General features: G+C 39.7%; 1 protein-coding gene across 4 annotated transcripts in view; it reads left to right on the forward strand.

The window, feature by feature from the left end:
• DENND1A (DENN domain containing 1A) overlaps positions 1-18719 on the forward strand; it is a 542621-nt gene that overhangs the window by 299759 nt on the left and 224143 nt on the right. For all 4 annotated transcript variants that reach the window (XM_061199955.1, XM_061199952.1, XM_061199953.1 and 1 more), the window contains exon 9: positions 4208-4318. In XM_061199955.1, coding sequence (XP_061055938.1) covers positions 4208-4318 — 111 coding nt within the window. The remainder of the gene's footprint in view (positions 1-4207; positions 4319-18719) is intronic.

Raw genomic sequence — 18719 nt, forward strand, 5'->3', positions numbered from 1 at the left:
TACCTGTGTTTTTTATAAATATAAGCTCACAATATGTTCTGGCTACAGTCTTAACTTAGGACAACTTGCCATGGAAGCCTTCTCTTCTTATTCCTCGTTCCCTGTACTGTGTTCTTGCCTGTCTGAGAAATATGATTGACCTGGCTGTGAAATGGACACCTGCCTCTGTGTACAGTTCTCCCTGCCCCCCTGCCCCAGCTACCTGAAGAACAAACCACCTATTTCTTTACATTTTAAATGAATGTAGGGACTTCCCTGGTGGTGCAGTGGTTAAGACTCCGCACTCCCAATGCAGGGGGCCCGGGTTCGATCCCTGGTCCGGGAACTAGATCCCATATGCATGCCACAACTGAGAGTTTGAATGCTGCAACTAAGGAGCCTGCCTGCTGCAACTAAGACCCAACACAACCAAATAAATAAATAAACAAACAAACAAAAATGAATGTAGCCACTGATACCTTTAACAGCTCCCCCGGGCTTCCCTGGTGGCACAGTGGTTGAGAATCTGCCTGCCAATGCAGGGGACACGGGTTCGAGCCCTGGTCTGGGAAGATCCCACATGCCGCGGAGCAACTAGGCCCGTGAGCCACAACTACTGAGCCTGCGCGTCTGGAGCCTGTGCTCCGCAACAAGAGAGGCCGCGATAGTGAGAGGCCCGCACACCGCGATGAAGAGTGGCCCCCGCTTGCCGCAACTAGAGAAAGCCCTCGCACAGAAACGAAGACCCAACACAGCCAAAAATAAATAAATAAATAAATAAATTTAAAAAGCTCCCCCTCCTCCAGCTACCTTACCTGACTTTGTGAGTCTCCAATGTCAGTTCTTTTCCTGTGGGCCCTTCATCATTACTAAGTAATTGATCACTTCATCCAACTCAGACCCAGGTTTTCTGAAGTCAAGCGGTCCATTCTTCCTAACATACCACGTTGTCCCCCCTTCGAGGCCCTCGTGTTTCTCTTATACCACCCTGCTCACGCCTGAGCTAATGAGCAGTAGTCTTCAGTCAGTTGCTTTCTCCACTCATTGATTCTCTCTTTCATCAAACTGCTAAGATGATGGGATACATCATTTTACCCAAAGGGATCTCAGTCTGGTGGCAAAAACATACTTGTAACTGAGTGATTATAAGATAGAGACAAATTGTCATGGAAGCACAAAGGGCAGCTTGACAAATGAGTTGAGGAAGCCTTTCAGGAGAAGGTGACATTTGAGCTGAGTCATGAAAAGTAAATGGGTGTCCTCAAGGAAGAGAAGAGCCTTCTAGGCAGAGGAAACAGAGGAAGTAAAGGCCTGGCGGTGTGAAAAGCATGGCAGGTCTGAGAAATTGAGGGTGGTTGTAGCTTAAGCCACCGGATTCTTAAAGGCAGGGGGAAGGAGGCCCCTCTCTCTGAGGGGTTTTCTTCTGAGATAAGGCTTGATGGGAGCTGCAAGGGCTCCCTCCAGGTGTTCCCAAGGTCCGTTCTGCCCCACAGGTGCTCCTATGGCTGATCGAGGTTCCCAGTCCATTCCCACCCACTCCCGCTGCCTAGGCGGGTGGCGTCCCAGAAGGAAAGAGGCAGGGAGGAAGCAGATAAGAAAGACAGCTTCTGTTTAGACACAAATATCTTGGTAATCAGCACAGATGGGATGAGAAATACCAAAAAAAGTACATGACAGTTTAGAGAGAATTTGGTTAAATGTTACATATTTTTAACATACCTGTGTAGAGTTTTTGGACCAAGCACCTGAATCCTTCAGAACCTGGTTGGCCTGGGGGTTATGCCTCAACCAAGTGGTGTTTTTATTTCAGAAATGTTCCCTTCCCCATCCACAAAAGTATCCTTGTGATTTTTTTTTTCTCCCACCAAAATAAGGCGCAGGATTTGTCTCTGACGCTGTGTCTCCCTATTTGGACGGCAAGCTGTGTAACATATTTCTACCCAGCGTGAAGCTTCTTGGCAGACTCTTGAGGCCACGTTTTGGTGGCTTCAGAGTTATCTTTGGATCTGTCAAAAGTGCTAATGGGCTTTCTGGCCTTCTTTAAGCTCCTCATTTCTATTTTCTTTTTACTTCCATCCTCTCCTAAAAGAAAAATTCATGTAATTCATCAGCAGTTAAGCATTTTACTGAAATGCTCAGCTGAGGGCCTTGTATTTTTGTTTGCGAGAATAACTCTGCCATGTCACTGTCTTCAGAACAAACCCCACCCTGACTTCATTAGCTCAGCACTCCTCAGTCCACTGGGCCAGAGGTACACTTGTTGACTAATTTATACTGCCTTTCTTGTTTGCTCAGTTTTGTTTTTCAAGTTTGTGTGGCGGTTAGAGCAAGAGTTTGGGGTTCAGGAAACCTGGTTTTGAAACTTGGCCCTTTCCAGCTGGGTGACCTTTGGAAGACTGTTTAACATTCCTGAGCCTCAGTTTTCCCATCTATAAAATGGAGATGATAATGCCTTCCTCAGGGTTGTTGAGAAGATTAGAGAGAACGCAGGTAAAATACCTATTTTCTGGCCCACAAGGATTTCTCAATAAATGGAATAACAATTTTTAACAGAAACACTTTTTCTTCTGCCATACTTTGATCCTGCATGTTCTTTCCAAATACAAGTTTTATCTACTATTTTTAGTGGTGGTTAAAAAAAAGAAAAAAACCCCACAGGTTTAAAGACAAAACCACCCAAGACTGAACAATGCCTTATCCGCTTACTATATGACCTTGGTCAAGTTACTTCTCTGTGCCTCTGTTTTCTTATCTGTATATAGAGATGATAATATTTGTTCAAGGAGTGGCTTCAAGATGAGTGAAATAATATATGTAAAGCCTCATATATTGTAGATATTTAAAAGTATTTAAGAGGGAGAATGTAATGTAAGGGAAAGTATAGGGCTGTGGTGTTGCATCTGTGTCCAAAATCTGACTGTACCAGGTACTGAATCTCTCCCAGACTTAGTTTACCTATATGTTGGAAAGAATAATACCTCATTGGATTTTTGTGAAGATTGCTTAAAATTACACGTTTAAGAGTACCTGGTCCAGTGCCTGGGACTTGGTAGGTAGTCAGTATGCAGACCTATTAATTCACTCATGCTTTATTTATAAAGGTTGATAGTTAACCTGGTTCTCAAATCAAACAATAATAAATCATAAGTGCCCATTCTTATTCCCAACCCATAATATTGTCGAAAAGCACTTTATGCTATTTTGCATATAAAATCAACCTGGTTTACTTGAATTTATGGGTTATGGATCTTTCATCATTATAAACTGCAACCCCTGGCAATAGCGTTCCTTCCCTCTCCAACCCCCTTCATTTTCAGAGGATTATATTGTGTGGCATTGAAAACCTGTAACATTGAAGAAATTAGCATATTCATATGCATTATTAAAGTCAGGTGGGTATAGAAAAGGTTGCAGAAATGAAACACATTACATTTTTTCTGAAATCTGAAGAGTACCAATCTACAGTACTAATTAAAGGAATGAAGCCCAGGCTACACACAAAAGCTAGTTTAAAACACTGCTTTGTCGCAACTTGCTACTGCTTGTCTTCGATGGTTTTTTCCCCCTTTTGAGTGAAATACCTGGAAATTGTAGATCTTGGAAATTGCTTTACTTCCAGCCGAGGCATTTTAGAGAATGTAAACTGTGGAGGAGGGGACCGCAGCAGTGATGACAGGAGAGGAGCATGCCTGGCCTTTGCAGGTGGGGCCTGTTGGACAGAAACAGGCTCTGTGCCAGAAGCATTTTGGTCCCCGGGTACTTTCTTTTGCTTAGACGTATGACACAGTGCATTGGGAAAGTTCTAGGACCCAGGGTCAGAGGATATGAGCTGCAGTCTCATCTTCACTGCTCATTAGGTTTTTTGATCTTGGCATCTCTCTCTTGCCTTGGTTTCCTCATTTTTAAGATTGCAGACTTCTTGTCCTGCTCACCTTTCGGAGCTGACGTGAGGAGCAAGCACAGTGCTGCATGTGACTTCACGTTGCAAACTGTAATCGCCACCCAGAGGTGTGCTTGCTCAGACTCCTTCATCTCTAAGGTCTCTTCCAACTTTACATTTCACGACTTACATGTGAGTGAGATTTGGTCTCCCAGGGAGAAAGCATAGGACTGGGGAAGAGGGGAGTATACTTTCTGATTATTTTCTGTTTCTCGTGCTTCTGTTAGATACCGTTTGTAATAAGAACAAACAAAGTAAGCCCCAAACCTCCCTTCTTCTTTCTCCTAGAGAAATCTGACAGAGTATTTTGTGGCTGTGGATGTAAACAACATGCTGCATCTGTACGCAAGCATGCTCTGCGAGCGCCGGATCCTCATCATCTGCAGCAAACTCAGCACTGTGAGTAGACAGTCGAGGCGGGCTTTTGAATTTTATTTTAATTGAAAGATGTATCGGAAAGATTAAAGAAAAGTTTAGAAAAAGAAATCAGCCACAATCCCCTCAGGTAGTAACATGTCATTTTCATTAATTATTCATGTTCCTTCACATTGTCAATGCACATTTCATTTATTCTTGTAGTTTCACAATCAATTATAAATAGTTTCCCATTTGATCGTGTGTTATGAACACTTTACATATTTCCACATTCTTCCATTATTGTCATTTTGTATATGTCCGTATCATATTCCATTATACTGATGTGTCATCGCTTGGTAAATCTTTCTTCTCTTCATGGCCATTTAGGTAGTTCATAGTTTAATCCTTTAGTAGGTAACACTGCAGTGAACATCTTTTGGCTGCATTTGACTGATACAGTTTGTATTCTAAGCATTGGGACCACTGGGTCAAAGGACTGAATAAGTGCTATGACTTATGGATGCCAAATTGCTTCCCAAACAGGCTATGCTTTTTTATAGTGGATGCTGCCAGCTGTGCATGAGTGTACCATTTGCACTGCAGCCTTGCCAGAATTGTGTGTGTGCTCGTGGACGTGTGCTTTAGTTTTCCTAATAAAATAGGCATAAAATGGTATTGCAGGTTTGCTTTATTTTTAATTTCTTTGGTTAGAGGTAACTGAACATTTTCCATGCATTTTTTTCCCCCCCCATTTGCATTTTGTTAATGTCTTTTCTCATTTATCTTATAGGGCTCTTGATTTAAAAAAAATAAATTGGGATGAGCTCTTTTTAACTTTTACTATATAATATAAATATTTTTCATATTCTTTTTATGTTAGCTTTTTTAACTTGCTAAGTATAGGAGTTTATATTTTTCCCAGTATCTATTATGAAAATTCTCAAACACAGAAAATTGAAATCAGTTTGCAGTGAACATCCACGTAATTCCATCTAGATTCTGCCATTAACATATTTCTGTGCTTGCTTTGGCCCATCTTTATCCATCTATCCATCCCTCATACCATCCATCAAGCCATCTTATTTGTTGATGCATTTCAAAGTAAATCACAGACATCACTATGCTTGTACCCAATAATTGCGTATGTTTGTTCTTAACTAAAGTTCAATATCTGTTTACAGTATTTTTTTTTCTTTTTGAGGTAAAACTTACAAAAAGATATTGACTAGGAGAAGTTGACTGTTTGAGAGGGTAGAAAGACCTTCTTACGGTGGGAATTTCCCTGTTGACATTCCTATGGATAGAATCGTAGGCCTATGATTTACCTATGTGTTTACCCATGAATTCAAGGCACCTAATAATGCAAACTTAGTGAGACCATTAGAGTTTTCTTTATGGTTTTCATTGTAATTTTATTATTTTATTTTTTTGGTATTGTTTGCTTGTCAAGAATGCACAATTTTTTAATTGCCTGCTAGGCGCTAGGCTTACAACGCATAGTAGGTGATAAAAGCACGGCCCTTGCCCTCAAGGGAAAAACAGCCCATAATAGACCTCTTGCTTTGTTTTGCATTTGGTTTTAAACTCGTAAGTGTAGTTCGTAATCTCAGGGCCTGAACACCCAGACTGAGGTTCAGAATGAGAATATTGCCAACCAGATTTATCATTGCCTCTTTATGAGGCTGGATAGATTAAGAGTACATTTGAAAGAGTCTAGTCCATAACCAGTTACTGTTGCTTTGAAGTATTAAACTTAAGTAGAACAAAAATAGGACATCATAACAGTGGAATTGAATTCCCATGATGTTTTTGAGCCTTTAATATGTGCCAGGCACTGTGCTAAGCCCTCTTCATCTATTAACTCATTTAATTGTCACTACAATAGTTTGTAGTAGGTTCTGTTATTTCTCCATATTATAGATAAGGAAGGATGTATCTTCTGTGTGATTTTGTTTAGATAAATGTAGGGGATTAAACACACAAAGTTATTTCTGCTCCTTCCCAAAACTAAAATGAAATAAAGGAGTAAATCAACAAGCACAAAGAGCAGATGCAGCAGAAATCTTAGATATTAAGAAAATGCTGTTATCGATGTTACGCCAACATTCAAAAACTAAGGTGAAATGAACAGAAAAATATAATTTACCAAAATTGAATTAAGAAGATATATAAAAATTGAATTGGTCATTTAATTTACAGAAATTGAATCAATATATAAATTTTTTTTTTTACAAGACACTCAGCCCGGATGGTTTTACAGGTATTATCAAATATCTCAAGGAACAGGTAATTTCAATCTTAGACAAACTCCTTAAGAGTCTAGAAAAAAGAAGGAACACCCCCTGAGCTTTTCTTGTGACACTTGTATAATTTTGACATTCAACTACACGAAGAGACACTACAAGAAAGAAAAGTTATCAGCCAATCTCACTCAGTAACATAGCTGTAGAAATCTTAAACAAAACAGTAGCAAATACATAAAAAATATAATTCATAATAACTGAGTTGACTTTATTCCAGAAATGTAAGGCTGATAATACTAGAAAATCTGTCACTATAGCTCACCACATTAACATATTGAAAGGGAAAATTCAAATGTTCAATATGAATTTTCAATAGAGAAAAAGCATGACCATGTTCATGAATAGGAAGACTCATTATATTAAAGGTATAAATGATGTATATTATAGATTGCATACAATTCCATTCAAAAATCCCAATAGGATTTTACATAGTACTTGGCAACCTGATTCTAAAATTAATATGGAAAGCCAAAGGGAGAGCCAAGATATACTTGAAGAAAAAGAATGGGTGATAAAGCTTGCTTTACCAGACATCAAGACTTTTTATAGACCTCTAGTAACTAAGATGCTAGTAACGGCATAGGGATACACAAATAGACTGATGGAACGGAATAGAGATTGCAAAAACGGACCATGTGTGTGGGTTCTTCATATACAACAGAGGTGGCATTGTAAAATCTGGGGGAACGGATGGACTTTTCAATAATTGATTATCCACATGGGGAAGAAAAGGGAGATAATTTATATCTTATACAACTTGCAAAACTGAATTCCAAATGGATCAAGGACTTAAATGTCAAAGGCAAAATTTTAAAACTTTAGAAGACAAAATAGGAGAATAATCTCTGTGATCTTGGAGTAGAAATGGATTCAGTTAAATAATCCAAAATATGCATTGTATAAAGGAAAAGATTACAATTGTGAATTTTGTTCATTAAAAAATACCATTCAGAGAATGGAAAGACAAGGCACAAGCTGAGATGAGGTATTTGCTATATATAAAACTGACAGAAGATTAATATCTGAAATATATAAAGAACTACTACAGTAAAAACAAAAAAAAGCAGAAGACAAATCTATCAATAGAAACATTGGCAAAAAGCACAAATAGGCATTTCACGGAAGAAACACAAATGGCTAATAAATATATGGAAAGATGCTCAACCACATTAGTAATCACAGAAAAGCAAATTAAAACTACAGTAATTAAAACACTAGGTTTGCAAAAATTAGATGTCTGATAAAGCCAAGTGTTATATTGCAGATGTCTTGGAGAATTTCATGTACTACTATTTGAAGAGTATGTGGCACAGAACTATTTGCATATGCCCAACACTCAGCAGTTCCACTCCTGGGTGGAATTGTGTGTGTGTGTGTGTGTGTGTGTGTGTGTGTCTGTGTGTGTACATACACATACCTACACGCTCTTTTTGGTCATGTATAGTGGGATACATGTGCAAGCATGTTCATAGCAGCATTGTTGTTTTGGGTTTTGTTTTTTAAACCTGGAAAGAGCCCACATGACCATCAACAGAGAACTCATAAATTGTTGCATAGTCATACGGTAGAATACTGTGTAAGTGAAGATGAACTACACTATCAGCATGGTGGGGTCTCTAATACAGAATTCTGAGTAGAAGAAACAAGCTACAGAAGAATATACAGTATGATTTCATTAATATAAAATTCAAGTAAGAAAAACTGAATGGTATATTATTTAGGGATACATACAAACTACGGAGGGGGGAAATGATTAACACAAAATTTAGGTAGTAGTTTCCTCAAAGGGAGTGAAAGGAGTATAGTTGGGAAGAGGCATACGTGGGACATCAGAAGTATTATTTTCTGTCTTGAGCTAGGTTAGGGATCAGCAAACCTTTCTGTAAAGGGTCCAATAGTAAATACAGTCATTATTGCAACTACTGGACTCTGACCTTGTAGTTTACAATCAGTAACTAGTGAGTGTGACTGTGTTACAAGAAGCTTTATTTACAAAAATAGGAGGCACACCAGACTTAGCCTTTGGGCTGTAGTTGGCCAACCCTAAACTGGGTGCTGGGTTTTGGCATCTTAAGTTTTTCTCCTTTAAATGTCACTTATATGATCTACATACTTTTATATGTATATAGTTTTTAGAATTCTTGAAAAGTTAAAAAAGAAGATACCAAGCCCTTTTATCATGAAATTTTACAATACAGGGATAGAGACAAAGTAGTTCTTGTACAAAGGTTAAGAATCAAACTTGCACAAGATTTTGCCATGGCAATTGTAGAAACCAGAAGATAGTGAAGCAGTGTCTAAACTTCTAAGGGAAAATTATTTCTAACCTGAAATTCTATCCTTATCTAACGGAAGTGCTCAAGAGAGAGTGGCACCAGCCCCTACCACACCTGTCAACCTCCTGTCGTCACTAGTCCTCCACTCACCTTCTCTGTTGTGGATGCGCTGTCCATCCTTTCTAGGCCAGCCACTCCGCGTGTCCACCTGACTTCATTCAACAAATATTTTTTGTGGTACTTTCATAGGTACTGGTGATACAACAGTGAACAAAATAGGCAAAAATCCCTGTCCTCACATGAAGCTTACATTCTAGTAGGGTAGATCTTCAATAAATGAGGTGAATTAAATATATGGTACAGTAGCTAGTTCTAAGTACAAGGAGTACAGTAAAGCAGAGGAGGAGAGTGGATAGGGACTGGGGAGGCGGCAGGGATTGCAGTTTAGGTAGATGGCCAAGGAGTGCCACATAGAGAAAGTAACACTTCAGCGTCCTTCCTGTTACCTTACGGAAATTCCTCCAGCATTGCGTTCCTCTCTCCTGCATCATTATTTGTTCTTCTCTACTGGTACATTCTTAGGCACTTGCTAACACGGTATAGTGTCTCCCAAACTTCAAAACAAAACATCCTTAACCACATTCCTTTTATCCCATTTGTTTTCTTCCTTTTAGAATAAAATTCCTCAAGAGAGTTATTTCTGTTTCCTGTCTAATTCCTCTCCTCTCATTCTCTCCTCTGTCTTGTGTTAGGAGTTAGCCCCCACCTCCACTGAAACGGCTTTTGTTCAGTCACCAATGACCTCATGTCAAATAAAACGAGTTGATATTAATACTTGCAAAACTCTTAGAACAGAGTCTGGCATAAGGTGTATGTGTATGTTTTTGATAAATTATTAACATCTGTAATGGGAAGTCAAATGTTAATGTTTAAAAAATTTTTTTAATAAATTTATTTTATTTATTTTTGGCTGCATTGGGTCTTCATTGCTGTCCGCGGCTTTGTCTAGTTGCGGCAAGCGGGGGCTGCTCTTTGTTGCGGTGCGCGGACTTCTCATTGCGGTGGCTTCTCTTGTTGCGGAGCACGGGCTCTAGGTCCCGCGGGCTTCAGTAGTTGTGGCTCACGGGCTTACTTGCTCTGCGGCATGTGGGATCTTCCCGGACTAGGGCCCGAACCCGTGTCCCCTGCATTGGCAGGCAGATTCTTAACCACTGCGCCACCAGGGAAGCCCTAATGTTTAAAATTTTAAATCAAGAAATAGTTATTTAGAAATAAGGAGATAAATACTGTGTTGAATGGGATTACTTTGAATTAAGGGTAAGGAGTATCACGAGATGGACTGCTACTTGCCAGTAGTATAAGCCTTTAGCAGTTTTTGTTTTGTTTTTCAGACTATAAACACATTACTTTGACTCAAAAAATTTTTTTTTAACAAACAGTTGGTTCTTAACTGAGTTCTGAGTTTTACTAACTGATGGTAGAAATCTCTTTAGGGAAGGGGAGGGGGTCTCCTTATGCCTCACATGGGACCAGCAGCATCCTGATGAGTTACGTTCAGTTTCTCTGGGGATAAGTAGCTGAGCAGACATCAGTTTTATCCAAGCCTCTGTACCCCTTCAATTTCAGAATTAAAAAGTTTTCTAATTGTTGTCTTTTACTTCCTTAATAGTGGCTTTTTATTATCTTCTCTATGAAGGAGAATGCAAAGGCTACTTTAGCCTGAAGTTTCTGATGACCCTCTCTTGACAGATCCAGATGTGGCCTGTCATACCTTGACAAACCAGATTTTTCTCAATTTTGTTTGATAAGATGTAGGCTTAATGCTTCTCAGAGCCATCAAGAATCTGAAAGATAAAAGCTGTTGAACACCCCAGAGTGCCGTCTTCCATAAAAATGACTGTGCGTCAATAGAGACAAACCCAGCCATGTTTAGTCCAGAGTCAGGTAATATTCATTTCAGGCTTTCTCGGTCAATAATGTTGTCATATTCTGTATAAGAAAAATGTTAAGTTTTTGTTCTTTTTGTGCAGTTAATGTATATTGATTGTTTTCCTTTATAGATGATAAATAGGGAAGGCTTAACTACATCTTGTTCTCTAATGTAAATACTTCAGTGAGATTTCTTCTAACACAAAGGCCCTATTTTTCTTACAGATTTTCATATCTGAGTTTAACTCATATTGCTTTTTTGATAACTCTTGTGGATAGCAAGTAGGTCTAAAATAAGACCTTTATAGCGATAATATCATCTAATTGCAACAGAAGTCCTAGAAGAGCAATATTATCCCATTTTACAGACTGGCCCATCCACTCAGAGAGATGGGTTAACTTGCCCAAGGTCACGTCCTAGTCACAGAAGAGACAGATATTGCAGGTGGGTTATTATGATGCAGTGTCAGGGGAAGGGAGCCTTTGGCTTCAGGAAAGGGAGAAACAACCAATAATTACACGTACAGATGAGTCTTAGCCCCTTCAAAGTGCTTGCTGTGGGGACCAGGTTATGTTTATTGGGTGCCACCTCTCAAATGAACATCAGAATCCTTGTGTGGGAACTGTCACAAGAACCAGAGACACATTGTTAAGAATATCTGTCACACTTGAGGGAATCTGAAAATTCTCATAAACAGCCAAAAAGATACTCTGAGTCAAAGCTGGTGGATAATGTGGCTGGTGGAGCTGGTAAGGCTGGTTTGGGTAAAAGGTATATCCTGATTGTATAGTATTTAGGGAAGCTTCTTATGTAGCCTGTAAATAGCTCCAAGACTACCAAAGGCGTATTGACAGCATCCGTAGATTAAGCATGTAGGACACCCTTCTTTAGATTTGCTCTATATTTTATATGGCAGGTCCCCAATTATACCCCACACCCGTTAAAAATTCTCTTAAGTTAACATTTTTGAGCCACCTACTATGTGCCAGTCACTGTGCTAATCTTTTTTTTTTTTTTTTTCTCATTTGGTCTTGCAGGAACCCTAAGAACTAGTTGGTTTTATTTTCCTTTTTCAGATGAGAATATTGGCACTTGGAAAGTTGTAGTGCCTTGTCTGAAATGAGCAGCGGAGATGGGATTAAAACCGCCTTCTCTTGGCTCCAAGCCAGCCCCCTTCTTACTCTCTCATACTGCCCCCTTGGTAACTCACTGTTTGTCATTAGTTCCCTTTGACACTTGTACCCAGAGAAATATTTTTGGTATGATTCTGTTGACCATGGATCTGAAATCACAGAAAGAATTTCAGTCTGGATATTGCCTTGGAATGCACACCTAAGCTTTCCACTTCAGATTTAGTGAGCATTTTCTATGTGCCTGGCACCAGGGAAGCAGAAGGCCAATATGTGAATTTCTAACTGGCATACTGACCCTATTGGCCAAAGCCCCATTTCCATGAGTGCCATTCAGATTCAGTCCACTCTGTCTGCATGTTGTTAGACTCTCCCAGCCCCACCTGCGCCGCTCCTCTGCTGTGAGCCCAGCCTTGGTGCTTCCCTGGGGCATGTCTCCCCCAACTCACTGTGGCTTCAGGTTTTGTGTACTGCAGTTCCTTTCAGCCCCCGTGTATCTTGGCCCTAATCGCTCCCTCTATGACATAGGGGTGCTGCAAGAAGTTGTGAAGACTAAGAATATCCAGTTAAATGATGACAAAAGCATATTTACTTTACAAAGGAGTGTGTATTTGTTTTATTCAGCAGATGCTTTTTAAAACAAGTTCTTAGGAAGGAAGCACAGTTTAGTGGCAAGACTGTTACCTAATTAATTGAGCCTCCACACCTAATTATTTGTGTGGTACCCATAACTGTGAAAAGAATTACTACTTTTCTGATAGTACGTCATGTAAGGAAGGAAAAAAAAAAAAAAAAAAAAAACCTAATATCTTCTCCCTGTCAGTGTCTTCCTGTTAGTCCCAGAGAATGTGGGCTTTGGGCAGGTCTTGGACATTGGTGGCCTGGGGAGTGGTGGGTGATACTTCTGTCTCTCCCCCACCCCACCCCACCCCCCGCACCCTCAGGTCTGACCCTTAGTAGACACTTCAGTGTTGGCGTGAAGGGACGGGTAACTTCCCAGCCTTGCTCCAGTCCTGTCCCATCCACTTCCACTGACAGCATCCACTATCTTATCACCACCTGGTCTTGTGACCTAAGAAGGGCCAGCTTGTGGACTAGGGAGTTTTCCAGATTTACCTTCATCGTTACTTCTTTTCTGATGAATTCCACCTGGCCGTGACTACCCCAGCCTGTGTAGTGGGTTGGGTACCTAAATGATGTGTGTAAAGCTTTCCTAGCTCTTCTGGGCTAGAAGTAACTAATCCTGTTTGCTTATCTGCAGCCCTTGAAGCCTAGATGAGAGTGGCAGTTTAAGAAGGTTTGAAATACTGGACTAGAGCCAGGGCCTCTTTGCCTGCGCACTCCACTCTGCGTGTTCCAGCCGTAGGAACAAACGGCATTATTTTGTTTCAAACTGTGCTCAAGGGAAGCCAAGACCTTGTAACTGGAAACTTACCAAACAGAGAATTCTAAGACTAAATTTAGTGTTCCATTTAAAAAATAAAATAAATCGAACATTTTGTCTGTTCATCTTTTATATGTTAAAAAAGAGAGAGATTAACCTAGTTCACACTAACAACCTAAGAAGAGTATTCAAAGAAGTGAGAAGAAAACTAATCCCTTTTGGTGAAGAGGGAAATCCTTAACAAAATGTAATGAAGTGGCATGAAATACAGACTCTGCAGCCAAACTTTCAAATAGCATAGCCTGTCTAATCTCCATCACTTAAAATTTTATTGTGGCTCAGAGAATATTAAAAACTGTTAGAAATAGATGAAAGGAACTTCCATTGGCAGGAAATAGGAGTAGAGATTGGTATGTTTTATTTATGTGGTTTTTCTCTGGTTTTTAAATGTAAATACAATTAACTGCTTTTTGAACTATGTTCTCCATGTAATTATGTGTGAGTTCGTTTTCTCTTGTTCATGTTGAACTATAACTAGAATGAAGAACCTTGATGTTATGGAGACTATATAAACTATGTAGTGTATAGAGTAACAACAGTTTAATTTGCAATACTTTAAAAATTGTTGTGACATCAACCAGCCATGGTCTCCCTACTAGTTCTTACCTTCCTCTCCTGCCTCTTGCTCAACACATTGAGCACATGTTTTGGACTAGCCAGAGGATTCAGAGTGTTAGTGATTCCCAAATTCTGATCCATGGATTAGTTGTGTTAGAAATCACTGAGAGAATTTGTTAAAAATTCAAGTTCTTGGGCACCACCTCCAGACATTCTGATTCAAAAGATCTAACATGGGACCGTGGGATGTCTATTTTTTTAAGGTTCCCCAAATGATTGATACACAAGCAGATTCAGAACCAGTGAATAGACAGTTCTCTAAGACAGTATTTATTCTTTGATTATTTTGCATCATTAGAGTTCTTTTCATTTTGAGACTATGTAATAGAGGCTGATTAAGTTTGTTTAGAAAATATTTGTGAGTACAGATTAGCACTAAAAAATTCTTTGTTTCCATATTTCTCTTTGAGAGAGCTCTGATTTTGACATTGGCTAGGCTAGAACAGGACAGAGCTACGTATAATCTATTTAAGGTCTCAGTAATGTTGGGTGCTGATGTAGTCCACCAGTGTAATTTTAGATGCATGTGTATAAATTGATCTAGAGAGGTGATGTTTCTTTTTAGCCATTGCATTGAGAACACTGGCAGGGTATCTTGTTTATTATTTTAGTAGTGTGGTCAATTTGTGAAACAAATGGTATGTTCTTTAGATTATAAGACTGATAGCTTTTTTATATGACTCTTACGAATCAAATCTCTACTAAAAAACACTAACAGGTAATATTCAAGTCACTGACATCTTAATATACTTGCAAAAGCCCTAAGTGGCACTCACATTGGCAGGCATCTGTGTGGATTTCGTTAAAGACATTGGAGCACCTACTATGTGCTGAGTCAGGGAGAACAAGAACTCAGAATTTCCTATGGCTTCTGCAAGCTGAAAGTGTGGTCACTGGTGAGCAAGTGTCGTGTGATGTGAGGTTAGACTAGGTAGTTAGGGGCTAGTATAGACCTTGTAAAAAGTTCACATTTTTTCTCTTCTGCTATCTCGATATCTATGTGTTCTCCCAGCTAGATGATTCAGACAGCCCTGTTTCTGCTGTCTTTTCCCAAGAAAAAGGGCAGCAGGGCTGAAGGAGAGAGCACCAGACTTCAAGTCAGGATGGTTTTGTTCAGTTTCTACCTGTGTCACTGAATCCTCCCAGCCGTGTCGCCTTGGGCAGTTTACTTAATCCTTCTGAGTCTCTCTGTTCTCTTCTGTAAAAAGAGGGTAGTAGTAATACCCCCTCAGGGTTGTTGAAAGGATTCAGTGGTCATAGATATGAAAGCAGGTAGCCCATTGCTGGGCATGTACTACTCATTTAGTAAATGTTGACTCTGAATCCTACCTTTTCAGGGCAATAAGGTCTGATTTGACTTTCAGAAGCAAAGAAGGCAGTAGAGATCCTGGAAGAGCTCTGAAGATTTAATTAGTACAACTGGTGAGAGTGGATGGTGAATGAATCCAAGCAACAGAGAATAGTCATGGCAACTCGTATGAGATTTTCCATATCCACCCACTTCTCACTAGTCACATAGTCATTGACTAAATTGTCATTTCTTGTTCAAGTCTCCAGTCATCACTATGTAGAGCTGGAGTGGCCTAAGAAGCTGCTGTTCACTTGACCTAGCATTACCACCTGACCAGCCTCCCAGGGAGGAAGACTAACTGCTTCCTCTCTTCATCTTTCCGGGCTCTGCTCTCCTGCCTCTCTCTCTGGGAAGCAGGCCTGATTCTTGCCCCAGGCAGAATTAACGATTCCTTCTTTATATGCTAGCACACTTGAACCTCTGTTACAGCACCTCTTTCATAATGCGTTTGTGTTGAAGTTGATTGTTTGCATTTTGATCTTTTTCTATTTTAAATTGCTTGAGGGCGTGGCATGTACACATAGTGGATACTCAGTAATTGTCGGATTAATACAGATCTTAGCACTGAGGCAGTTTCCTTTGAGCTAAGAGCACGAACTCCAGAGCTAGACTCCCTAGGTTTATAGCCTACTTCTGCCACTACTGTGACCTTACACGAGGTCCTTAACATCTAGGAATCTTAGTTTCCTCATCTGTAAATGGGAACAATAATGCTACCTACCTTTATAGGGTTGCTGTGAAGATTAAGTGAGTTAAGTAGTACATGTAAAGCACTTAGAACAGTGCTTGGCAGATAGTAAATGCTGAGTAAGTGGCTGTGGTGGTGTCTGTTTATAGCTTCAGTCTTTCTGAATTTACTATCACTTTCTGAGGTTGGATTTGTCTGACAAAACTATGCAGGGGAAATTTTTTTTTTTCGCTATGCCTTCAAATCTAGTAACTCCTACCACCTGAAGGTTTCTTAGTTTCTTTTTCACGTGTGGATGCCTGATAGATAGGTTCTCATGATTCTATGTTCAGTTATGCTTTCTTTCTTTTAAAAAATGAGATTCTTTATTAAAGCAATATACAAATTAGCTAAACATAAATTATCTTAGAAATATTTTCAAAGAAATGTCAATATCCACTTATACTAGACTTGGGGACGAAAATAGATTTCTTCTTGAGTGCCAACTTGGATCCACTGCCAATGGTTGCACATTCAGAGGGATCCGCAGGCCATGTCCTCACTCCACAATCAGTTAGAGTATCTGTCATAGGCACAGAATAGAGAAGTAGCTGTCCATGTATTTAAATGAATTGTTATCAATCCCAATGTAATTTTACCTTTTTCTTTTTCATCTTAAAAAAAAAGTCTGCAGTTTCCTCACGTATGGTGCTATAGGCTTATTTACACTGTAGTTTACAATACCATGGTATCTGCCTCTGCTTTGGTAGCTAAAGCTTTTCTCTGGCAGTTTTATTTGCTTTGATGTTTTGAAGTGTCAGATCTTGGCATGAAACTTGTTGCCCTTGTTAATAACTTACTCTGATTACTCTAGTTAGTAGTTAGCTTTAAGAAAAAAGAAGAGAAGGCGGAAAGAGAAGTGATTGAGTAGGCAGGTGATTGCCTGGAAAAGCTTCCTTCTTGCCTGGATGACCTTTCTCTTAGTGTAGGGCACTCGACTTGACTCCATGTTGCTGTGTTGGTTTTTGTGGGAATTTTTTCCTTCCCTTTCCCCAGAGAATAGTGGAGAAGCAAGAGGTATGATGAGTTCCACCCAACTGAATGAAAAACTACTTGAAGATAGATTGCCCTTCCCACCCTACAAAAAATAAATACAGAAGCATTACATTTCAACTTCTAAAAAAAGCAGGACATTCCTTCTTTCTACTCACATGTCCGGCATCTGTCTAGAATAGCTGAAGGCCTTTGATTTCTGAGGCTTTCTAATTTCTCTTCTGCTACGGCATCTTTGATAGTTTCTTAAAAAGCCAACTCTCCCCTCACTAACTATAGTAAACACAATTGGAACCATTTATAATTAAAGGTTTTTCTCATACTCTTCGAAGGGTTGAGTACATTAACTTTCAGAGTCCCTGAAGGTTTTACTTAAAACTTTTTGCTGATCTTATAGTGGGTTTTACATGTACGAATAAATAAAAATCAAAACACTGTTTGAATCACATTGTCTGAATCATGGCACCATTTATTTCCTTATGACCACAAGGGTGGTTTATAATTAAATAGAAGAATCTAGTTCTCAAATTGAGAAAGCTAACAACTTCTCTAAGACACATACGGTTTTCTACAATTGTTCTACATAGGATTATTTTTGGTTGAAATGGGTAGACTGAAAAGTGACCCGTCCTTAAGGTTAATAATGTGGTACTCTTTCTATATTCTTTGTTTTATCAGTTTCCTGATGTTTGTGTTCAGAGGAGAAATCCAAATGGCTCTAACCCTGTGATGAAGCAGGTGTCAGTTTAATCTTTTAACATTCTGAGTTCTTGGATGTGAATAGTGACTCTGACCTCTGATTTTTTTTTTTTTTTCCTCTTTCAACTTTTGGAACTTGGAATCTCATACCTCTTCGGAATTTACAGCTTCTAGTTGTGATCTGTTAAGCAATTGCAATTTGTTAAATGTCTGATAATCTTGTCTACCATTCCTCATGATGTTAAGCTGGAGGCATTCTAACATTCCCCAAACACTCAGCACCTGCTCTGTGTCAAGCATAGTTAGAGATAAGGAGAGAATCAAATGTGGTCTCTGTCCTTGTGGAGCTCACATCTTTAGTCTCATGCCCCTGGTCTCCTGAGATTATCTACCTCTGAGATCTTTAGAGTGTCAGGGGCCAAGCATGGAGGAAGGCTGTGCTCTCCACAGTCAGGTGATGGAGATGGGGTGGCTGAAAGGTGGTGGTTCCTGGATAGCACATGAATTTCAGGTGCGCCCCTGTGACTGCAGAGATGAGAAAGCAAGACCAACTTTGAGACTGAGTCTGTTGTACTTATGCTTAGTCAAGTATGGCTGAGGAAGGGAGCTGGGGCAGGGGAGGAGAATTCTTTACGTCAAAGGATGGCAATTGCTCTAGGTCAAAGTTGTCAAAGCTGGAAGAGGGTGGGGGACAGGGATCATGTAGTCCAGCCTCTTGTTTTCCATACTGAGACCCAGGAGAGGAAGTGACCTGCTCAGATCAAAAAGAGATTTAGTGGAAACTCCATGAAAGTATGTGAAAAGGAACATGACAGAAAGCCCGACTTTCCAGTAGGTGTGCCCACATTGGAATCTAAACCTTTCCTTTTAACACTCGTTACTTCATTGTCTAGAATTTCCTATGGATTAAAGATACTATACCACCTTACTTAAATGTAACTAATCCTCAGGAAGTGATCAGCTCTGTGTTTG

The sequence above is a fragment of the Eubalaena glacialis genome, chromosome 9, assembly GCF_028564815.1.
Source record: "Eubalaena glacialis isolate mEubGla1 chromosome 9, mEubGla1.1.hap2.+ XY, whole genome shotgun sequence".
Taxonomy (NCBI): Eukaryota; Metazoa; Chordata; class Mammalia; order Artiodactyla; family Balaenidae; genus Eubalaena; species Eubalaena glacialis.